At 23.2% G+C, this 27016-nt stretch overlaps 1 protein-coding gene across 1 annotated transcript in view; it reads right to left on the bottom strand.

Moving 5' to 3' along the window:
* The window catches only part of LOC111631548 (Down syndrome cell adhesion molecule-like protein Dscam2), a 170899-nt gene that overhangs the window by 107595 nt on the left and 36288 nt on the right, over positions 1–27016 (bottom strand). The window contains exon 3 of the mRNA XM_023375805.1: positions 20685–20846. Coding sequence (XP_023231573.1) covers positions 20685–20846 — 162 coding nt within the window. The remainder of the gene's footprint in view (positions 1–20684; positions 20847–27016) is intronic.

Below are 27016 nucleotides of genomic sequence, written 5' to 3'. Positions count from 1 at the left end.
AATGAAAAGCATAGCCTGAAGCTTATCATTGTTTGCGAATTTATAACTTCTGAGATTATATATGACCATTTTTTAAAAATATGTCAAACAAAATTTAAATATTGTCGAACTAAAATTATCAAAAATGATTCTTTATTTAACAGTACAATGAAAGAGAAATATTTAATTTAAAAATATCTGTATCTACATTTATATTCCATTTATTCATATATAACAGAGAATAGTTTGAATGAAAAAGATAACCATAAAGATTAGTTATATTAGAGTATTAAATCTAACAATTAGTTTCTCGTAGAATAATCCTACTATTTCTCCATCTCTTCTTAGATAACGTAATTATTTTTATGGTAATAACTTAACGGGTTAGCATTTCTATTTAATGAAGTTGCATATTTAACTTAAAATGTGACACGATTCTTAAAGAATTGACATCGTATCGCTTAAATTAATATAACACGTAGTTGTGCGAGATGAATAATTTCCTTTACAAACAATCTAGAAAAGTTTGGCGTTAAATCTGAAAGTAATCTGACAGTAATCTTCATGATAGACGTATCCATCGGTGATTTTGTTGGAAGCTTTGGCAGAAACAATCGTTTACTCTAATGACCAGTTATTGTATTCGTGATGTATTTCTCTATTCAAATTTAGAAATATTCAATTTACGTCAATCAGAGTAACAAAGTAGAAGATAATTATGAAAATTATCAAAATAAACATCTTTTAATTTAATTAATGAAACAAATGCTTAATTATATTCCCCGTTATAATGAAAGGATTGATATATATTCTGTAAAATTACATAAAGTTAAATCTTAGTAAATGATAAATATAAGTTAAAAAATTAATATTTACAGCACATTCTAAATATATGATGCAGTAATATAATTAAATAAATAGTTTATGTAGTATTTAATCTATTAAATATTATATTAATTTTTACTTTGAAAAATATACGCTATCTTTTGTAGTGTTTTCTAATATAAAATATAGAAAACAAATATCTGAAACAAATCCGAAGAAATATTTTCATCTTCACATGAGAAAAAGAAAAGATCAAAAATATCTTCAGGCTAAATAAACAACCAGAAAAGAGGATAACTATATTTATAATGTAGCACATTAGATCCTCTAACCTAAAGATAAAGTAGATCTATAAAAAAAAATTTACTGAAAACAAATTTTTGTTACCAGAAGTTTCATTAATATATAAAATGTAAATATAAAAATATACTTATTAATGATGTAAGTAGATACTTTTAATGTTTTGTATTGTTATTAAACTATGTCAGTATTAAAAAGAATGAATATTTTCTTTAATTTAACTAATCTTCTCTATGGTTACTATTTTTTAAATAAATGTTTGTTAAAATAATATATTATTTTAATGGTAGGCTAATATTAATAAATTTTAAAACTTTTCTTAAATACATTTTATAATAATATACTGTACTGCTGGTAAATGCATTTATTGGTCATATGTGTATAGTTTATGCAGTCATATTTTACATACTTCTTTATTATCTAAATTTTAATTACATTAAAGGAAAATCAATTTTATAATGTTAAAAGTATTTTTTTGGTAAAATTTTTGTAAATTTATGAAACTACAAAATTTGACTATAAATATAAATTTATAACAGAATTAATTCAAAAATCAGTAAATTTTATGAAAAATTTGATAAAGGGCAATACAGAAAGTAATAAATTATTTGAATTTTTAAAATAACAAGGTTCACAATCCTCTTTTTTCTCTCCTTCTTGTGTTGATGACATTGATATATTGAAGGTATTATTTGAAAAAGTATCTTTTTTGCTACTTTTTGAAGAAAAGTTCTTATGCTATTTTTGTAAATAATATTTTTTTTATGGAATATAGATTGTATTTTATATTTTTTTTTTATATTTGAAAAAAGTAAAACGGTATAAAACTATATACAGTAAATAACAGTGATTTGAAACAACTGATAGATGGATTGTAAGATTATTTTGAAAATAAAGCAAAATTTGTATATATTAAAATGTAAAGCTTTGCTTTCATAGATGAAATCCATCCAAACTCTTCTTTTATCATGTAAATAAAGAATAATGTTGTTAGTAAGCTGAAAACTTTCAAAATTTAAATATTAAATTGTCTTAAGTCCAGAAACAAAATTTGTTAAAAAAAAACTAAAGTTATTAATATTTTATATTATATTTTAAAGAAAGTTTTGCAATATATTCTTAATAAACAATATAAAAATACATAAGTCTGTATTATTTTCTATAAAAATTTAATTTTTAGTTTTGTTTATCGTCATTTGTCATTTACGTGTAGAAATGTAATTAAAAATCTGCAGTAATAATTAATTTATGCATATTATTTTAAAACTGATAGAATTTATGTAAATTTTAACAAATTTTAAAATAAAGTTTAAACTAATAGAATTTATACATTTATTCATTACAATAACAACGTATTAATTGAACTTACATTTTTGAAAAATCTTTATAAAACTTTCGTATACATTATTAATATTTACTTTGGAAATCTGGTAAACATTATTATTAAATTATACAAGTAGAAAGAATTCAATTAAAGTTTAAATTTTCATTGAATATTAAAGACATAATAATAATGTTTACTTTGGTAATTGTATAATTATTAAAAGAATTATTCACAATATTTAATGATCTCAACTGAAACATATTTTTAAGAATAAAGCTATACACAAAATTTACATATATTTAAATTACATAAACTTTCTTTTGTTTTTGTAAAAAATAAAAAAATAAACTTATAATATTAATATATAAATTAGTTAAAATAATGCTCATTTTTACACATGATTTATTAAATTTTAAAAAGATAATAATTTAACAAATTATTATAAAAAATGACTTTTTGTCGACTATATTTAGCTTTATAGACACTAATTAGGATTAAGAACTGTGTTAATTTGTCAGTTATATAAAACAGTCATTCTTTAATTCACAAGTGAGCCATAAAAATATTACATTACACTTATAAAAATGAAAAAAGTCTAATGATTGTATGATATAACTAACAGTTGTTTATTGAACATGTAACCATAAAAAATTCCTAATGAGATTTAAATCATTCTATATAAATATTCTTCTAATTTAAAATACAAATTTTATAAAATCATAGCATTTTAAAAAGTATATATGAAATAGCATCTGTTAATTTTCATTTAAAGCCCATATTGATAAAATTAATTTATTAGACTTAATGTAACATTAAACACATTTACAGTAAACTAAATTGACATTGGATATGCAATTATACAACTCATAAAATATATAAATTATATAACAATATGATATTTGTATACCGACACGTATAGTTGAATACAAATATCTAATTTAGAAACAAGATATTTGCTATTCTGGAAACAAGACTTTACTGTTAAATTCATCAAATTACAAATTAAAATTGTAAACTGATAAAGTTTATCCCTTCTTGATTAATTAATTAATTAATACAATTCTAATTTATCTATCTCTATTAATTATTCTAGAATAAAATTACTGGGAAAACAAGTATTTATGACAGCTAATCAATTATTATATTATCTTGTCTAAAATTCTTAAATAAAATTCGTTATTTTGTTTTACTGATTAAACTTCTTAACAATATAAGCAAAATGCAAACAAAATAAAACAAACTATTTAAACAATGTAAATAAATTGTAAGGCAATAAAAATATCTCAGCAATTTAAATAAATATGTGACCTAATAAAAAATGTTAACAATGCAAAAGTGTGACGAAAATAAAATTGTTTTAAACAATAAAAATAAATATGTTGCTGAAACAAAGGTGTTTATGATGCATATAAAACATACCTGCAGTTGAATTGTTTGTTAAATCTGTCCGAATATTCTTATAAACACAGTCAAAATAAGTTAAATTGACTTCTTTACGGTAAACAGATCTCGCTAGTTTTTAAAATAGAATCAAATTTGACAAGTAAATTAGAAAAAAAAAAGAAAGAAAATTGAAATGCCTCGAAAATTTCTATGAAAAATCGAGATAATCAAATTTCCGTGAGAAAGGAGCGATATCAAATATAATGAAAATAAAAAGAAAAAAAATTGTTAAAATTCCTATAACCAAAATTTTTATTCCTGACAGTTTGTTTAAATTGCATAGTTGAGAAAAGTGCGAAAACTTAGAAAATAGTTTCTCGTTGTTTAAATCACCCCATTAAAACTGCCAAAGATTAATTTTGATAAAGATATGAAAAATATTAAGTCAGATATAATTCCTTTCTAGTAATTTTATGCTATCTGAATGTAGATAAATTACTTAAGAATTAAGATTCAAATATGCGAGAGAAAATAAAAAAGCTAGCATTAAAGGATCATTTTGTAAGCACCGTTTAGCATATGTTAAGATCATTTTTACAAAAGCAAACTCTTAATTGAAATTCTTTGTATATATTAGCATCAAGTAATTAGATAATTTGAACATTATCTTGATAATCTCCCAAACTTGAAAGTTTTCCTATTATTAATTTACACGGATAAATTGTTGCAATTTCCTTTTTTTGATTTCATTAATTTTAGATTATCGGAGTTATTATCGGTCAACAAATTTAAAGCTTTAAAAAACGCTGCGAAAATAATTATGGAATAAATAAGAACTTTAAAATGTTTATTACTAATAATATATATATAGAAAACTTCTAAAAGTTTTTGCTTCATGATTTTGTCATGGGCATAAATCGAATACTCTTCAGTTAAATTTTATTAACAATAATGCAATATACCAGTTTACTTCTAAACTATAAATATATTTATATGTCATATAATTTAATGAGCTTACATTTAAATTATTTAAATATATATTTTAAGTATTTAATAGTAGAAAAAGAGAATATATTTTCCTAATAAATAATATAAAATATAGTATATAGTTGCTTTTTACTACTGCTAGATAATATTCTTTTCATAAATTTATAGTAAACATAGTTTTTACCCTGGTGAACCATAAAACTCTGATATATGTATGAAAGCTTTCATTTTTAAGCTACTTTTATAGCAATTTAGCATTTTTGATATTTTTTTTTCTCTACTTTAGCTCTTCTTTACTGTCTTTCTTGTCTATCTTTTCTTTCTGTTGTCTTTATACATGTGCCTATATAAAAAAGAAAAGATAGAAAAGCTCGAAAGCTCAATGCAAGCAATATAAGCCTATATATATGGTATTAGGTAGGAAAATAGACGTTATATGTATCAGTTTACAGAAATAATTTTACCCTTTCAGCGTGTCTCTACATGAATTATAAGGTAACATACGATGTATCTAAATTTTTGTTAATCCTAAGATAAATTGAAATTCAGAAAATGGTAAACATTGCTTGAATAATTGATGAATATAGTTTATTTTTGGTAGTGTTACTGATATGCTTGAAGTATGTTGTTGACGATTTACAATAAATGATCGCTGACATTAGAATTCAATAGCGAGAAATAACAAACCAGAAAATTTTGTAATTAAATGTCACCTCTGTCATTTATCTGATGACATCTGAGATGTAGACTTAACGAAACACGTCCAAAACATTTTCCGAGTAAATAGGCGTTGATTCAAAGACTGTTAAATTATATAATTAATATATACCATCTTGGAAATAAAAAATTTGTTATATAAACTTTTACTAAAATCCATTTTTAAATCAAAATTCCAAGTGTAGAATCTCTAAAACTTTAAATACATTTATACGTCTCTACACCATTAAATGAAATATGTTAAATACTAATAATTATAAAACGAAGATAAAATATCAACAATCGATAACATCACATAATTATTAAAGTCTAGATTTGATAATTTAACAAATATTTATTCCATGATTAATTACATAAAATTCCAAGATATAGTCTTGTAAGCAGTTATTGAAATGGAAATTGAGATAATGGAATATGAAACAATTACTGTACTTCAAAATTTCTCTTAATTATACCAGATAACGTACTTAATGTTGTTAAATAGGATTTAAGCTTGAACACATTTAATTAAATTTAAACAGTTAGAGAACTTGATAAATTTTATATATAATAGTCTTGACTGCATTTTCGAAGATGCCTGAGATTGTTTACTGGTCTTTACATTTTTATATTCAGTTATTTTCTTGTCTGAAAAGAGTAGGATATTTATTGTATTGTTAAAATTTAATCATTTATTTAAAATGATCAGTTGAATACATAAATGATAGAAGAATCGATCCATTTATCTTCTGATTTAAAATAGAATAAAGTCAATGTTATTGTTCGATATTTTCTTAACAATGAGAGTAATTTTCAAACGTTTTTTTAAGAGAAATTTTATATAAAAAAAACATGCTATAGAAAGTCATTCGGCACGATTTCATTTTACAAAATAGATTCAAAATTATTCTTCTTTGTAGTTTGAAAAATATTCGAGAAAACATTCCGAGATTAATTTTAAATTTAGATTTTTAAAGGTATTTATTAACTTAGTTTAAAAAGAAAGAGACTAGAGATTTTTCTGAATAATTTTATTTCTTAAAAAAGTTTTAATTCTTCAACTTATCTCGAACATTACCTCTTCATAAAGTGGGACCTTATTGTTAAGTCAGTCGTTCGTCGTGGAATATTATCTAATGCTTTCTGTAAGTATTATCATTCACGATCGTCAGATGCGAAAAATATCATTTTTAAGCATCATCATCCAGAAAAAATTGTTCACATTTACTTAAGATATTCAACTAAAAATAGTAAGGTGGATATCGCAGCCACCACATCCTTTGTATTGTTTTAAAGATTAAAAATAAATATACGAATTTTTGCAATTACTGTATAATAGTTCATGTTAAATATATAACTGAATATCTTAATTATAAAAACGAAATAGTTTAAATGGCTCAGTATTAAAAATTTTAATGATACGTACAGTGTATCGTAAAAATTGAGTGCGCTAATAAAACTTCTCCATGCAACCAATACTGATGCAGGGCTTTAAATAGATATCGAATTTTGAACTGTGGCTGAAGACCTCAGTCCGAAATAACCTACACAGATTGCATTTTTCTTTAAGGTAGTATGGTTGAAATTTAAAAGATATCAGCTGAAAGATGAATATACTTTATACGAGAATAAGAGAATTTTTGTGAGTTCTTCAGCGACATTTTTGGCTTCTGGCCTCTTCACAATGTGATGATATTTCTATATGCCCGTAGGTTTTATGCAAGATTCCAATATTAAATCATTTTTTCGTAGAATGAATTCTGTAACTTTTACATTAATGTATTTTTTATTGCTAGGTAGTTTTAATATCTCATCTGGAATTCTATCCGGCAACCGAAGGTAGAAGTGAGAAAAAGATTCTCGCGTTAATAAATTAAATAAATATTAATATTGATAAAGAAACTAAATTTTAATAAGTTATAATTTAAGTTAATTACGTTTAGTTATAATTTTAATAAATATTTTATAACTTTACTCCGAAAAAATATAGTAAAAATATTATGCTAACGGATGAATAAAAATTTTTCTTGTTAGAAATGTGTTTTGTAGAAATAATGGATTATTTAAAAAACGTTTGAGAAAAAATAATTATAATTCAATATGGCATTAAAATATTCCATTATATATCAATGATTACTTTTTATACAATAATAAAAATCTTCAATATGAAAACAAATCAGTGAAACATAAAACAACAAACATCTCTTCCAAAATCTCTCTCGTAAAAACGAGATTTTGAAAGAGAAACAAAGTTTCTACTCCACGAAATTTTAATATATCAAAAGAAGGAAAAACTATTTAAACGCGAACTACCTAGAGAGACGTCAAACTTTATTCTAAATTATTGTTTGATAGTTCAAACTTTGTGTTTAAACTTCTTGATTGAAAAAAATATATATTTGTTGTATATAAAAATTTCTTGTGTAGTGAAGAGATTATCTATAATAGATGACTATAAAGTAATTTTGTGAAGCGGTAAATTGGAAAATGGCTACATTAAGTTGCTGCTGGGTTTTTCTAAATATATATACTGTTAAAGCTTGGGAGTCTGTATAAGAAGAAAGTAAAACATCTGCACAAAGGGTGCAAATTTTCCACGTATAACCAAGAGAATTTATGCAATTGGAAAGCGTTGATCTAAGGGAATTGAAATCTTGACAGGAGTGACAGTTTCATTCTATTTGCATTTGAAGAATATAAAATCAATACACAATTTTCAATATGACTTCGGGAAATAATTCTCGGTCGAGACACGAATTAATGATAGACAGACAAGAATTAGTTTTAATATTTCTTTAATTATTCTATTATTTATTTATTTTAAAATTTCGATATTAATTAATTAATAATATTTAATTAAAAGTAGAACATTAGTTTTAAAATTATTTCATAAATTAACAGAATAATTTAAGTACACATTAAAGAAAAGAGAAAAATCTGAATTGGTAAAATATCGATGGATCAATATAACTAGAGCTTTAAGGTTTCGAAAAATTGCTTAAAAGAGACTTAAATGAGTTAGTTATGTATATGAGTGCCTTTAATGAAGGCTTTACTGTAATTACTCGTTTTATTAACAAATATAACCATAAGCAGTGTTGTTTATAACTTATTTTGGTATAGGGAATATAGAGAGGAATTTATTCTTATAGGCGTCTGATTTCCGAAAGCTTGATCTCAATTTTATCTAAATATTACTTTATAAATGTACAGAATTTTCTAGCAGTCATGATATATAATGATCGATATGGATGATGTAGCTACTATTAAATTTTAAACCGACATATAAAATTAATAAAACTGAGTTTATGTATAATGAAGTTTATCATACAACTATATAAGTATAAAGTTTGAACATTTATATTTAAGACTTTCCTTACATAATAATTTATTTGCACTTCTTAAATGGAATTTTCTAAAAAATAATGTATATGTTATCATGATTAATTTTATCTGCTAGTATTTACTGTTTGATTCTAGGTAAAAGTTTGATAAGATTTGAAAATCCTCGAGAGAATCGTGCTTGATTTTTTTTGTTTTGTTTTGTTTTGAGAAAATTTATTTCCCTGTTTGTTTTTAGTTGAAGTCATTAAAGAAAATGTCAAAAAATAAAATAAAATATATGTCTAAGTAGATGTATACTAAACTTTTCAAAATAAAATTTAAAAAGAAAATGTTTTTCAAATCAGAAAACATATCTTAATATACTAAAGATTAATCAGAAAGATTTATTATTTATGTAATTTATCTAGAAATTGTTGTTAAAATTTTTCTTTAGGAAGGAAACTAATAGGAAATGTAAGGTAAGCGATGCCAACCTTATCTTTTATTTTACATGCGTTTTTTATCCCTTATTATATAAACATGGATCCACGGATTACATGTTTATCTCAAAGAATATCCATTCTCCGTAATCTATAACAAACACTTTCGTTCGAAATTTTCCTTTTTTACTCTTTATTTTCATCCTCAACATAAAACATTTTTTAAAAATAAATTTTTAAAACAATTTAAAAAATATCAGCTTGTTATTATAATTAGAATATCATAAAAACAAATGTATTTATTCAATTTTTTATAATGTTATGAAATAATTTTGTATCTTGTTAAAGTTATAACAACAGTCAACAATGACTTTAATAAAGAAAAAAGGAATTTTCAAGAATCGTGCAACGAAATAAATTTTTCAGATTATTTGATATTAAAAATATTTTTTAGGTAAGAAGGATCTTATGTATTTATTTATATAACATATATTATTATAGTAAATATTAAATATATTATTTTATGATATACTTACTCTATTATTGAATTAAGCAATGTATCTTAAAGCTGAAAAAAATACATTACGCTAATGAAAATAATACATTTTTGTGTGTGTCAAATCGCTTATTATTATTCAAATATATATATTTTTTGTTTTTAAATAATAACACTGAATTTTTAATCTATTTTTCTTAAATAAATTAAGATGAAAAATGATTATAGTATTATTTACAATTGAAAAATATATTCATAGAGAATTAATTTACATATATTTAATTTTTAAATAATCTTATTTTAATAAGCTTTATAATCATTTTTAAACTTTTGAATACATTCAAGTAACCTAATACTGCATATGTATATATTTAAAATATCTTTGTTTAGTTAGTTTTTTATTCTTAAAAGCTATTAATATAATTTATGCAAATATAAAATGTTTCTTTTTTCTATTATTAATTTTATTACTCTCAGGAAAAGTAATAATTAAAATAATAATCGACAAAATTAAATTATTAACAGATATTTTTACTTTATAAATCGTTCTCATTTTAATTTTAAATTAAAATAGGAATCTTTTTTATTCTAAGCAAAATATCTTTAAAAAATTATATTAAACTAGCGTAATTTTACATTTTAGATTTGAAATTTTACTTAAAGTTTCTAAAATATTAAATATATTTATTTTTAATTATTTATTTTACATAAATTGTAGCTATAAGTAATATTTAAAAATTCATTTCGTTTTGTTTTAATTCTTTATTTTTTTATAAGATCACGAAATAAATTTCACTTTTACATATTGTATTTCAAATTTTAATACTCTTCTACATTTATGAAATTTGATTTGGACGCAGCCTGTATTATGGATTTTTGTAAATGCACATCCAAGTTCTTCCGAATTGCCAATTTTCTATTTTTTTCCTCCTTTTTTTTATTATCCATCTCTCTTCTCTGTAGTAAAATATGTTTTCTGAGTTTATATTGCAGAAACTATTTCGAGTTTTGATTAATTTATACAACTCGCATCGGAGGAAACTATATTTATAACAGTTATGTTTATTCAAGAAAGAGACAGAAATGCTTCAGAGATTTAACAATTCGTGATTAGTTTCGGATGCAGATACAATGCAAAATTTAGCTATAATACCCGATTTAAATCGAGTTAAACTTTGTAATTTTCCTTTCCTAAAGAATTAAAATCAATATGTTTATAGATTTAATAAATATCAAGGGTTGCATTGTATCGATTTTAGTTATAATCAAGAAGCTGAATAGCGTTAACATGTGAAGTGCAGCAATTTCCAAGCAACAATTTACCATAATTTACAATTATTGTACTAGAAAGCGTTTGCAGATCTGACGATTCATTATCGAGGAATAGAATACAGTATATCTGAATTTAAACGTGTAAGAGGATTTTGACCAATTGTGGATTTAGATAGGGATTAAAATTGACTCGTTGTTGTTAAAAGCATTGTTTAACTATAAATATAGAATGCTAGTAATTCCTATTTAGCATTCTTTAATCTTACAATTATTCAAGAAATTTAGAAAACGTGTTTGAAAATTAAATATAATTTTGAAATATATATCATTAAATTTGCTCAAATTAAATTTAAAAAATTCACTGCACAAGTTTTCTAAGTTTTACAACTTGCAGCAGAACTAGTATCTGAATACTTACTTGTTCAGGGAATTCAACGAAGCATATCTTGCACAAGACGCAATGAAAGCCTATAGGCATCGAAGCATATCCTCAAAATCTCCTCTTAACTGATGGAAATTTTACTAAGTTTTGACAAAATATAAAATATTTTTATCCGTGATAAATTTTATATATTGTGTTCGAGTTTAATACAGAATCCTCTTAAATGAGTTATCATAAATATGGCTGGAAGTGTCACTTAAAATTAATCATTCAGATTTAGACGAAATATCGAAATTCAATTTAGTCTTAAATATTATTAATCTTAAGGATTAAAAACTAATTAGTTTCGTAAAATTTAAGATAACAGAAAGATAGGCTACTCTTAAAACATAAATTTTATAATCATAATTATCAAAAATTACATAAAAGAAAGGAACAGAGAACTCGTCGAAAAATCAATAATGTAATTGGCATTCCAGATTTAATAAATCGTTTTATCGACTGAAATCAATCGATTTTAAACGATTAGTAAGTAATTATATTAAATATGGTAAATGCTGCATAAGGAAAATTCAAGTTATAGCTGGAAATATTAACAAAAAACCGAAAAAAAAAGAATAAAAACAAGAAAGATTTGTGTTGGCATATGATGTAAAATGATATATATGAGCTTCCAGCATATAAGGGGGGAAAATTGATTTATTTTTAGTACGAGCCTCTTCGAATCGGAAAATTTGTTCTCGCTGAAGAACAATATATCTAACACTTATTTAAATTTATAAATATCAAGCATTTTTGTCAGATTTTATTCATACCCACGATAATAACCTAAATCAATAGCGATATATTAACTTAAATAAGCGTTTTTAAGAGTGGTGCCGTCGATCAATCAAAATATTCATCATTATTGAAAATAAAAAATAGCAAGGAAAACTAAAAGAATTTAAATATTCAAAAATTTTAAAATATAATTTAATATAAAAGTTATTAAATGATAAATATGTAAATATTAAATTAATAATATTTGTAGATATGTTTATAAAACAAAAATGTTAATGTTATAAATGTGATGCAGAAAATATATTCTCATAATTAACCTAGTTAATATTTTATTTTTAATTAATTAACTTAATTAAATATTTATAGCTATATATAGAAAGATAATTAAATAGTTTTTGTTTAAATATGTTTTAAATAAAAAATTTATTTTCAAAAATATAGCCTATAAATCAGAAAATTTAATTTAATTTATTTATGATAATTTATATAAAGCTTATATTTTTCCATTAATTAGCAATATTTTATAATTAGTGGGTAAATTTATAAACGCCTTTTTATTTTTTATATAATTTTTTTAGATTTAGAACGCTGATAATGACCGTAATATATAGTGATTGATTAACTTAAATAAGTTTTTAAGAATTTATAGGTGATCAATCAAAATACACAAGCTCCTAAATTAAATTGAGTACGACACTGGATAAAAATTAGGAAAAAAAATTGAGATTTTTTTAATTACATATTTATCGATNTTTGTTGTTATTGATGATAAAATCTCCCAAATCACTTCAATCCCAAGAGCAGTCTAGTACAGTGTGAGAAACATTATCATATACAGTCAAACCTGTTTATCTCAAAAATCTTTTTATATCAAAATTTATTTTTCCATGCATTTTCAGCCTAAATTCAATATATTTTACATGTTTATCTTGAATAATTTTCTCCCAAAACCTATATATATATATATATATCAAATTTAGCAATATATAATACAGCGTGAATTATTAGTAATTTTTAATTTTTTTAACTGTATAGTTTTATAACGCCTACAAAAAAATATATATTGGTTTAAAGTATTGAAATGGAGTTTTCAGTTGGTTTTTTTATAGAAAAATATTCTCTTGCACTTTAATTTGCTAGAAAATCCAAGGCTCCTTTTATAGAATTTTTAATGATGCTATCCTTTTTTCCCAAAAAAAGTAGCGAAACTTGACTATTCTTGAGCTAAAATTCATATAGCGTCAAAGAAAATCCATTGTAAATTTATACTCTATTCCCTATACCATTAGTATCGGATGTTATTTTAACAAGATTTTTAAATAAAATATTCTTATTTTCTCTTCTTCTACAAAGCTCAAAACTTTGAAAATTGAATTAACTAATTTTTCTGATAAAAATGATTTAACTTTTAATTAAGCTAATTTTAAACGAAGATGACTTTTAATAATATTTAATTAAATTTCCTATATGAGTGTAGTAATTTTAATGGAATTTATATCATTTAATTTGAATTAGAATAATTATAATTAATGATTTTTATATTTAATTATTACTAAATAATTGAATTTAAATAAACAACTGCAGAAATGTATTTCATTAAAATAAAAGATACATTTTGTAGTTAGTAATTTTTAAAATTAAAATTTCTTAAATATCCAAATTAAAGTAATTTTATAAACTTTTTTTCCCTAAATTTTTAAATAAATATATCATTTTATAAGTATCAATTAATAAATAATTTTTATTTGATTAATTACTTAATTGATTAATAATTACTTAATAAGTAATTTTTGTAATAAAAATATAAGATCATGAAACTGATAATTCTTTTAAATATATTAAAAATTAATTTGGGTTGAAATTTTTTTTCTAAAAAAGTGTATTTTTTAATTACATTTTTAATAGAGAAAATACAGGAATATAAAATTACTATATTAATTTTTTATTGTTTTAATAATTGATTAATAAGCTGAAAAAACCAAAAAAGTTGTTAAAAAGAATTAAAAATAATGAATAATGTATTTTTTATTTTTAAAAAATAAATCTTTATTTTGAATGCAATATTGTAAGTGATATTGCATTTGCATTATTAAGATTTTTCTTTTATATATTATTACTTTATACATATATACATACATGAGATGCCATTCTGCTTTAAAAACTTGCGAATTTATATTTTTAAAAGAAAAGTATATTTAAATTTATACGAAAATAACCGAAAAAGGGAAAAAGAAATGTTAAATTAGAATAACAGAATTTTTTAAAAAAATATATGTGATAATTTTTTTCATTTTTGCTGTTGGTTTTTATAAATTTTAGTGGTGTAAAATTTATTTTTGTTATTTGATTATAGACGTATGGAATTTTTGATTAATTTTTACAGATAACTTCATAAATAAGCGAAAAAATAATCCTACCAATAAATTATTCAGAAAGAAGTAAAAAAAAAATCGATTCTTTACCTGTATTAATTTTAGTGACTGTATCCAAAAATCTAATTTTTGTTATATTTTTTAAAAAAAGATAAAGTTTCATTTAAATTACACTATTGCCTGAAAAGATTGCATGAAAAGGCAGTATCACTTCTTACCATCTATTGAACGTTGGAGGATATTAAACTAACAAATTGCAAACTAAGCCGCGGGTCAGAAAAATTTCCAACTGACTAAAAGCAAAGTTCAATTTTTGAATCTTATTATTGATTTTTCTACTTTGTAAATTTTTTTAAGTTTATGCACGGTTGGAAAATAACCTCATTTTGATAATTATCGAATTTTATCTAAACATAACAGCAAAAAATATATATAGTTTTTCCTTTCACGTTATCGTTATGAGATGGATAATACATATCGCTTCTCACTCAAGTGAAAAATAAAGTTCTAATATATGAATTTAGCGATATTGACAAGTTTACTAAAGATTCGGCAATGAAGAAACTCGAGAGTACTTTGATGTATCAAAGAGAAAACTTTAAAAAAACCAGTTCTTAATAGAAGTATCAGCAGGAACACTAAGTTCCGGTTGGAACTAAGTCTTTCTAGTGATGGAAAATACAATAAAAGAAGAAAAAAGAACATGAGCTCTCCATTTTCAATTTGGCACATGGGTACTATTGATACAATCAAATAGCACTGCTGTTCCAAATTGATATGGGCAATGGTTATATTTTATTACAACATTTATTTCCAAAATTTTTTCGAAAAATGTTTAGATGTTTTTTTCTTTAATAGTGTGATATATATAATTTTAACTATTTCCCTCGTTAGTTATAAACTTAGTAATTTATTATAAAAATTTCTTTCGTTTATTATTGTAAGAAGCTAGAAAAAAATTTTATAGCTTATTACTAATAACGTTATAAAGCTTTCAAGCTTTTATTATCTAGAGAAAAATAAAATAAAATTGCTTTTTTCGGTCATTTCTCGCAATAGATGCTATTTTTATTATGATGTTATTTGTAAATTAATTTTAAATAAGGTTTCTATTTAGATAATGATCTACTAAAATAGCTTCTACGTGTAAATTGAATAATTTGCAATCATAAAAATAAGATATAATTTGTCTCTTTTCCCTTTTAAAATTTAGTTCGGCCAAGAAAAAAAAAAATACAATTTTTACTTTTGGAAATTTTATCTCAAAAATCATTTGTCAATTTTTTATGTCCTTTTACAGATTGGTCTTTCCTGAAATTTTTATTTTTATTTTATTTTTTATTATTTTATTACACTTGATGATATTTACTAAATGGCAATGTACAATTTTTCCTTAATTTCATTTGTAACTGCAAAATATATAACTGCGTCAATACATTTTAAAGTTTAATTAAGAAAATTAAACCTTAAAGACATTGACTATTCATATTTAAATTTTTTCTTTTACTTTTAAACTTTCATTGATATGATTAAAATTATTTCTAACTTTATCTTACTGTTTATAATCGAGACTTAATTAATTTTGCTTAAATGTTAAAGATTCTTAACTCCCAAAGGGATTAAAAGTTGAAGATATTAACGTAAAAAAATTTTCACTTCAGAAATCCAAATATTAAAAATATATATAAAAAAATTTTTAATACTTTCCAAGAAACTCAAGATCACTAAGTTATAACACGATTCGTATAAAACTCATTTCTCTTTACGGTTATATATTTGTTTGCATGCCTATAAGCAGGAATTGAAGTTGACCTTAATTCGACTCACGGTTCAACAGATTATAACTATGCATAAATATTAGGATTAAAGATACGTTTATCGTATAATATGAATCATAATAAGTTCTACTACTGTATCAATATTAAATATTATTAAAATTAGAAAACTAAAACAAAAAATTATAATTTCTTTTTAAATATTACAAGTAAAAAAACATGCTCATATTGAAAACAAAAACTGAAATTTCTCTGTAAATAATGTCATTATATATCGCTCCCATTATTTTTAATGCGTATCAATTTAGAACATGTATTTCATTTTCAATTGTGTGGAATACCATTAAATAGAACAACGTATACAAACTTTGCGTGCAAGAATGTGAAAAAGTATATTAAATTTTTACTCAAAAATCTCACAATACATTAATTTTTTATTCAAAGTATTTTAAATTATGTTAGAAATCTAAACTATAAATATTTGCAAGCATCGTATATTAAATTTTTAAAATAATAATACACTAAATTTTTATACATAATAATTTAAAATTTATAATAAATAAAATTTTTAGAATATTTCAAATTATAATTTAATATTGAATTTTTATATAAACGTTTTATATATGTCATAGAGTAAAATTTCATACAGAATATATAAAAATTATAAATTATAATACTATATGTGATTTATATATTGTTAGAAATTATATATTATTTATCAAATTTTCGATATATTAAATTTTTTCTTAGTGGTTTTGAACATAAAATTTTATTGAGTTATAGTTCAGAAACCGAACAAAGTTTTATCAGTTTTTTTTCCTAGAAACTTCGTTTATATCAGAATTTTTTCACGAATCATTATTAAAAGCTGCTTTATTTTTTGTAACTGGGTCTTTCAACTTCATCTACCATATTGCGACGACGATTATAAAAAGTTAACAATCTCTCTCAGCCGCTTTGGGTGGAGAAAGAACGAAGGCCATCGGTATAATTAAGCTATTTAGAGCCTATTCAGGGTCTAAGTATTTATGTCCTTGTTACAAAGTTCCAAGCAACTGCTGCGCTGCTTCATTACTACAGCTTTTTATTTCTTTCCTTTTCTCTAGAATTTCTACTTCACTAATGGAGATTTTTTTAACGAGAATAAAATAAAAAATATTCCATATAATAAATTCGAGTAGACTTTAATACATTATATATTAAATATTTCCAGATTAGACGATAGTTTCCAGATGTTACTGATAACTGTGATGAGATGAGAATTATAGTCTTCAACCGTTGGAAACACTTGGAAATGATTTATTTTTAGCAAAGCTATTTTATATTTTGAATAATTAAGTATTTGTTACAGTTAAATTACAACTTAATGTTTCTCAATGAGAAATTATTCAAGAAATAAACATCCGAAATTAAAAATATAAATTTATTTAACTATTCTAATGGAAATTTATTATTAAACTATTGATCACATAAGAGAAAAATTTAAAAAAAATATACTAGACATTCATTATCGATTAGATATAGTATTGATTATTTATTTGTCTTTATTCAATAAATTTTTAAAACGAAAATATTACAAATTGTGGCTATAAATAATACTATTATACGTCTAAAAATTTTGATTTAAAATCTCGCGGAAACTATTAAATAAATTTTTATGGCTTGAAAAGACAAGAATTTTTTTTCTATTCTTTTTCCTTTCGTAAATTCCCTTAAAGCTGGAAACCTCATGTATGCTGCAATCGAACGGAATTTTAAATTTGCTTATCTATTATCATATTTTGGAATCTTTATAGAAAGCTTTCGATAGTTCTATTCAGTTACATAGTGTTAAGTATTTTATGCACAACTAGTATTAGAGAGAGATAAATAAGAAACCAACAATAAAATCTTATAATATTTTATAAGCTTGTGACTGTATATACGCTGTAGGTCTATAAACAATCATAAGCTTTTACTGTAGTCATACATATATAAACTTTTGCAGTTATTTTTACTTATTAAAATTAAAATTCCAGAATTATCATTAAAATTTAATATGGTAGGATTAAAAATAAATATTATTTAGTTTGACGTATTACTTTGCTAATTCTCTGTTAATAAAAATATTTTATTGCTAAATTTTATATTCCTTTTATAATATAAAAAATTATTTTTATATAAAAGTAATTGCTGTGTTATATATTTTCATATAGAATATAATCAAATACTTTATCGGTTTATTTATTCTATTTTTGCTTAGAATTTTCTGTCGATGTTTCAGTAAATTTAATATAACTGTCATCTTGTCTAGTTTAAATATTTTATGTTTTATTAAATAAATTTAAAATATTTAAGACTATTTAAATATATTTAAAGTTGTTTACGATTGAAGGATATAAATATTAATATTTTATTAATGCTGAAATGATAAAAATTGCTTACTTAACTCGATTAATTATATGAAAGCAGTGGCGTAGCTAATGAGGAGGTAAAGGAAGCATCGCTCCCCTTGAGCACATTTTTGCCTTTTCAGCAGTTTTTTTATCTGTACAGTTAATTTATACAATAGAAGTCAAATCTCGTCATTTTTTATTTGTTTTTTATAGCATGGCCTTGGAAAAACTTTCTGCAGTCATTACTTTATTTGACCAACTTCCCATTGTTTTGAACTGTCTGCTCAATCTCCTGTGATGGGTTGGTGGCCTCTGGCTTTCATTTTACGTTTAAAATTAAAACAATTAAATAACACAGATGCTTTTCTTGTGTTTTGAGATCTAGGAGCTTACTGTAAAACTTTTTTATTGTGTTTTGATTTTAAATACTAAATAACAATTACGTACTCTACTTCCTTGTGTTTTGATTTTAAACACAACATATTAAACGTATAATAAGTTTAAAATGTTTGGTACCATGGCAGTTTTTTTCATATGTGCTCGTTTCCCCTAACTTCAGAACCTGGCTATGTCGCTGTATGAGAGACAAGTATTGTTATATTAAGTATCAGAACAGTATTTGAGACTATATATTATAACATATTCAGTATTTTCTGTACATGTAAGATATCAGCCTTGTTTAATTGTTGTTAAGGTATATTTTAACGACAATTACAGAAGTAATCTGGAAAGTAGTTACCGCAGCCATTTTCTTCTTCAGGAAGTAGTCGTTAATTTAGGGAAATTAGACCTATTTAAATTATGTTTGAATCACTCTTAGTTTACTGTTTAAGCTTTTACTTTAAATCACATTGCACACAAGAGTCATTTGTTTATAGAAAAGTTTTTAAAATATAATTTTATCTCCAACATCTCCTCTTTGATAGGAATATGACAAGCTAATGATTATTATATTCCTAACTTATCGGTAATATTTATATTTTGTGATACATCTTGTTTACTTACAGAATAATATTAAATTTTTATACGATTTACAGCAGCGATTCCGAACCTTTTCTAGTTCAATTCCTTTTTTTCAATGGAAATTTCACGTATTCCTTAATCTTCATATATTGAAAATAGTTATGGAATATTGTCAAAAATGGCTTTCAAAAGTCAGGTAATTTATTCCTTTTCTAAAATAAGTTATAATAGGAAAACTTTTTATAATTAAATAATACAATAATAATACTGTAATGACAAATGTTTACACAATGCTGTAGTTTATCTACAAGGATTACAATTAATGCTGTATTGTAAATAACCTATTTCTGGAACATATTTAAATTTATTTTTAATAAAATCAGATTAAAATAGTTATAAATATTCTTATATACATTAAGCAGCCATTATAGATTTTTTTTCCGCGTACACCCAGGAAATGCTTTGCGTACCCCGGAGGTTGGAAAACTGATCTAGACTATACTGTAATGTAGTAATACTAAGTGATAACATAAGTAAAATGAGCGTATTCTTAATATTTCTTAAATATTATACAAATTTATATGTATATANATTAATTAAGTGTTAATATTTACAATATATTTTTGAAAAATTAATTTTAAATAAATCTCGAGGACGGTATTAGATAAATGAAATTCGAGACCAGATATGAAAACTTACGGGCAGGAGGCCTCGATTAACTACATACGAACTTCTGGTCCTTTACCGGAAATTACGTTATTTTAATTCAAAAATTTCCCCCGAACGGAATGACATAGATAATCAGCATGGCTCTACTGTTATCAGGAAAAGTATGATGTACAGGGGCCAGATATCCTAGTAACTATATATATATATATATATATAAACTTCATGCTTTCTGGAATTTGCAAAAAAAAACAAATAAAAAGAAATGCAAAATAAAAAGTAGTCACATTTATAGAATCTGACACGTCATATAAAATATTTAGAAAAGAAAAGAAAAATTCTTACCTGATGTAGTATCTGATTGTATAATCAATCCGTCATCCCTAATCCAAGACGTAACCGAAACATATTCTTTTACAAAACTTGGAATGTGACATTGTAGCACTGCAGTATTTCCTCTAGTAACGAATACATCATAAACTTGTGCTTCGTAATATTGTTTGACAGCTAAAAAAAATAAAATAAAATTGTTAATTTAAAAGTACATCGCAATATACATGCGTACATACATTTTTTTTTTTTTATAAAATTTAACACTTTGAACTTTTAAGTAAATCTAATTACCTCAATTCTTATCTATGTAATTATTCACTGATGTAATCTCATTTATTGCATCTTAAGTATTGATTATATTTAAAACAGTAATTGGGTCAATTTAACTTTAGCTTTTATTTTTATTCTTAGATTTATTCTTTTAAATTTTCGTATTAACAAGTTTAAATTTATGACGAATATCAAAAGCAATTTTGTATTAATTATGGAAGTTTTAAGTTATCGTCGAAACTAGATCCTAGTCATTAACACGGTTCAGTTTTTACAATATCGTTGTTGATAGTGACTTTCATTAGGTTTTTGACCTTTTTCTTCATTGGCAAACATCCAACAACCACATATGGTTAAATATTTGTGAAGTTACCAATCTGTTCATTTTATTTGGTTGTGTCAGCATGTTAATGGTTTAGCCGTTTCATACTAACAAATATTATTTATTATTAATGTTTGTTTATGCTATTCCCACTTTTAATAACGGTTTACTTTTATATAATTAATCACACGTAAGGAATCGATACTGATTCAATTTCGTAACCCCTAAGTGATGTAGTAAATTCGATAATCAGATATTCCATACATAGATTCCTACATGTATTATAAGATTAACATTTGTCATATAAAATATAAATAACATATGTAACTATAAGATATGAGCATCATTAACATTTTAATAATTAAAACAAACTTGAAAATTATAATTTTTGTAGGAAAATAAATTAGTTTAATTTTCTCTGAACTACTCAGGATAATTATTATATTCAACTTAGTAACCATCAAGTAAATTACTTGAACACCAGATCTTACATAGATATTATAAAATGTTGAGAATAATTAACTGTAAAGAATTTTGGTTATAATACTAAATTTCGTAAAATATTCTAAGTTGTTATTATCTAAATGAACGTTGGAAAATTTAAAACATTTATTTAGAAAGTGGTTTTAAATTTGTTTCAATTAAAATCAGCATTACAGTTTAAAGAGCATCATATATTTTTTCTTTCGGTAAAAAATTTCTTCTATTTTACTTCTGAATGTCTGCCAAACTTGACAGATTTCCCCACAGAATTCATACTTTGTTCATCCTAGGACAAATCGATCTATGCAAGGAACTTATTGGTTCCAAGGTACAGTCTGTTCAACTGCACTGGTTGAGAGTGACAAATTCTCTTGAGTTTTCAACTCCAAACTGGCAGACATATCTTCCTGATTCTGCCACATCTCGCGTGACAACCAAGCATAGATTGCATTTTTTTATTTTATAGAAACCTTTCTTGATATTTAGATGAATGATTCCACGTATTTCTCTTATTGTTATACTGATATATTGTTAACTAAACGTAAAATTGACGATTAAAAAAGGAGAAAAATCACATTTGATCTTAAGTTTTATAATATACTTTTAAAGTTATAAGTTATATATATATATATATATATATATATATACTTTTGACACTTTTATAATTATATTTCCTTCTCTTTTTTATCATTATTTTTAATCTTTTTATTAATTCGAAACATAAACTAACCCTTAACCACAGTTAATTAAAAATAATAAATTAAAAACATTTTTTATTTTTTTTTATAACAAAATCAATTTTTATTTCAAAGATATTTTTAGAATTTTACTGATTCAGTATAATCATCTTATGGCAAGTGTCATTACCTTTCAGTAAGAAAAATTAAATATTCCTTTTAAGATAAAGTGCTCATAAAATGCCTAATTAATTATAGTATCCGCGAAGTTTATGCCTAATTTTAGCTTAAGGCAAGCTAGAATTGAGTATAAATTCGGCGACGTGAATTGTCTATTCTAAAATTTTATTATCGGAAAACTTTAAGGTTTATAATAGGATGTAGTATGAAGGAATTTTAGGTTAAAAATTCATGCTTCGGATCGTGGTGTGATCTTTCTTAGTTAATCTCTCCTTTGACCTCTTTAATATTTACTGTTATGATCAATAGACGCTTTCTCGCTTTCCTCGGGGGTCATCCAGTTCGGAAACCATAAAGGAATACTTCGAAGTTGCATTTAAAGTGAGGAATAAGTCCGAATTAAATATTTTAAAATAAATTATTCATACAATTTTCCAAGTCCCTAGACTGAATTAATATAGGCCCTATATGTTTTAAAAAAATTCTCGATAATAGTTTAAAAGAAATTTTATATTTCTTAATGCATTCTAAAATACACGTAAGACTTTTCTTTCTGGAAAAATAACATAATACTAAAAATTAATCATAAAATTATTATTATTTTTTTATATATATATTAAATTTAAGAGTTTTGAGTTTTTACACATCCAGACATTACTATAATGGGAGAAATTAACCTATAAAGTTTTATTCTGCGTCATAAATCAGCAAAGTGCAACAGATTCAGAAAACAACACGTACCGTACAGAAACAGATTTTCTCTAGAGGCTCACATGATAAAAAATTAATTTTTTTCCTAGCTTAACAGATTTATTTCGATATTATAAAAAATAAAACGCATTAATATGATTTATTTTAAAACATAAAATAATTATATTTTTTATATTAATTTAAATATAATTACTTTTTTTAAATTAATAATTTATTTTAGAAAGTTCAAACGTAATAAATATAAAAATTTCTTTAATAAATAAATATATGCATACAGAAATTACCTTTGGTGTNATCATTATTTTTAATCTTTTTATTAATTCGAAACATAAACTAACCCTTAACCACAGTTAATTAAAAATAATAAATTAAAAACATTTATTATTTTTTTTATAACAAAATCAATTTTTATTTCAAAGATATTTTTAGAATTTTACTGATTCAGTATAATCATCTTATGGCAAGTGTCATTACCTTTCAGTAAGAAAAATTAAATATTCCTTTTAAGATAAAGTGCTCATAAAATGCCTAATTAATTATAGTATCCGCGAAGTTTATGCCTAATTTTAGCTTAAGGCAAGCTAGAATTGAGTATAAATTCGGCGACGTGAATTGTCTATTCTAAAATTTTATTATCGGAAAACTTTAAGGTTTATAATAGGATGTAGTATGAAGGAATTTTAGGTTAAAAATTCATGCTTCGGATCGTGGTGTGATCTTTCTTAGTTAATCTCTCCTTTGACCTCTTTAATATTTACTGTTATGATCAATAGACGCTTTCTCGCTTTCCTCGGGGGTCATCCAGTTCGGAAACCATAAAGGAATACTTCGAAGTTGCATTTAAAGTGAGGAATAAGTCCGAATTAAATATTTTAAAATAAATTATTCATACAATTTTCCAAGTCCCTAGACTGAATTAATATAGGCCCTATATGTTTTAAAAAAATTCTCGATAATAGTTTAAAAGAAATTTTATATTTCTTAATGCATTCTAAAATACACGTAAGACTTTTCTTTCTGGAAAAATAACATAATACTAAAAATTAATCATAAAATTATTATTATTTTTTTATATATATATTAAATTTAAGAGTTTTGAGTTTTTACACATCCAGACATTACTATAATGGGAGAAATTAACCTATAAAGTTTTATTCTGCGTCATAAATCAGCAAAGTGCAACAGATTCAGAAAACAACACGTACCGTACAGAAACAGATTTTCTCTAGAGGCTCACATGATAAAAAATTAATTTTTTTCCTAGCTTAACAGATTTATTTCGATATTATAAAAAATAAAACGCATTAATATGATTTATTTTAAAACATAAAATAATTATATTTTTTATATTAATTTAAATATAATTACTTTTTTTAAATTAATAATTTATTTTAGAAAGTTCAAACGTAATAAATATAAAAATTTCTTTAATAAATAAATATATGCATACAGAAATTACCTTTGGTGTGTTTTCAATGAAATGATAAATGATTGAAGATTTCGTGAAAAGTAATAAATTTTAATTAGAAAGTAAGATATTAATCAATATAATTGATTATTATAATAATATAGTCAGTCACTTTTTATGCTAATCTATGCTATTTAAAGTGATTGTTAAAAGAGAAAAAAAATTAAAAAAATCAATCATATAGAATTAAAGATGATTTTTGTAAATTTTCCCCTCCGTCAAATTCTTACGGAAATATTTAAAGTGAACTATTTATCACATTTTAACTGAATAGAAAATGATGACCTTTCGTAATAGAGAGCTTATTCTTTCATTATTGATGTTCTTTTGTGTAAAAAATTTAAATGCACTTTCTATTCAAATGAAACTCCATTCTTTAACAGACTTAAAAATTTTTAATGAATATATTTATGGTCTTATTTCAAAAAGTCGAATTCTTTAGCTAAAGAGATTTTATTAAGTACTAATTAATTAAAGTGATTTTTATTTAATTAAATGCACAAAAGTTGTTTAATCCTAATNATCATTATTTTTAATCTTTTTATTAATTCGAAACATAAACTAACCCTTAACCACAGTTAATTAAAAATAATAAATTAAAAACATTTATTATTTTTTTTATAACAAAATCAATTTTTATTTCAAAGATATTTTTAGAATTTTACTGATTCAGTATAATCATCTTATGGCAAGTGTCATTACCTTTCAGTAAGAAAAATTAAATATTCCTTTTAAGATAAAGTGCTCATAAAATGCCTAATTAATTATAGTATCCGCGAAGTTTATGCCTAATTTTAGCTTAAGGCAAGCTAGAATTGAGTATAAATTCGGCGACGTGAATTGTCTATTCTAAAATTTTATTATCGGAAAACTTTAAGGTTTATAATAGGATGTAGTATGAAGGAATTTTAGGTTAAAAATTCATGCTTCGGATCGTGGTGTGATCTTTCTTAGTTAATCTCTCCTTTGACCTCTTTAATATTTACTGTTATGATCAATAGACGCTTTCTCGCTTTCCTCGGGGGTCATCCAGTTCGGAAACCATAAAGGAATACTTCGAAGTTGCATTTAAAGTGAGGAATAAGTCCGAATTAAATATTTTAAAATAAATTATTCATACAATTTTCCAAGTCCCTAGACTGAATTAATATAGGCCCTATATGTTTTAAAAAAATTCTCGATAATAGTTTAAAAGAAATTTTATATTTCTTAATGCATTCTAAAATACACGTAAGACTTTTCTTTCTGGAAAAATAACATAATACTAAAAATTAATCATAAAATTATTATTATTTTTTTATATATATATTAAATTTAAGAGTTTTGAGTTTTTACACATCCAGACATTACTATAATGGGAGAAATTAACCTATAAAGTTTTATTCTGCGTCATAAATCAGCAAAGTGCAACAGATTCAGAAAACAACACGTACCGTACAGAAACAGATTTTCTCTAGAGGCTCACATGATAAAAAATTAATTTTTTTCCTAGCTTAACAGATTTATTTCGATATTATAAAAAATAAAACGCATTAATATGATTTATTTTAAAACATAAAATAATTATATTTTTTATATTAATTTAAATATAATTACTTTTTTTAAATTAATAATTTATTTTAGAAAGTTCAAACGTAATAAATATAAAAATTTCTTTAATAAATAAATATATGCATACAGAAATTACCTTTGGTGTGTTTTCAATGAAATGATAAATGATTGAAGATTTCGTGAAAAGTAATAAATTTTAATTAGAAAGTAAGATATTAATCAATATAATTGATTATTATAATAATATAGTCAGTCACTTTTTATGCTAATCTATGCTATTTAAAGTGATTGTTAAAAGAGAAAAAAAATTAAAAAAATCAATCATATAGAATTAAAGATGATTTTTGTAAATTTTCCCCTCCGTCAAATTCTTACGGAAATATTTAAAGTGAACTATTTATCACATTTTAACTGAATAGAAAATGATGACCTTTCGTAATAGAGAGCTTATTCTTTCATTATTGATGTTCTTTTGTGTAAAAAATTTAAATGCACTTTCTATTCAAATGAAACTCCATTCTTTAACAGACTTAAAAATTTTTAATGAATATATTTATGGTCTTATTTCAAAAAGTCGAATTCTTTAGCTAAAGAGATTTTATTAAGTACTAATTAATTAAAGTGATTTTTATTTAATTAAATGCACAAAAGTTGTTTAATCCTAATCTAGTGATTAGTCATT

This window comes from Centruroides sculpturatus, unplaced genomic scaffold (assembly GCF_000671375.1).
Source record: "Centruroides sculpturatus isolate CEXI.00-Female unplaced genomic scaffold, Cexi_2.0 scaffold712, whole genome shotgun sequence".
Taxonomy (NCBI): domain Eukaryota; kingdom Metazoa; phylum Arthropoda; class Arachnida; order Scorpiones; family Buthidae; genus Centruroides; species Centruroides sculpturatus.
The sequence above is the reverse complement of the archived record's forward strand: the minus strand, read 5'-3'. Positions and strand labels throughout refer to the sequence as shown.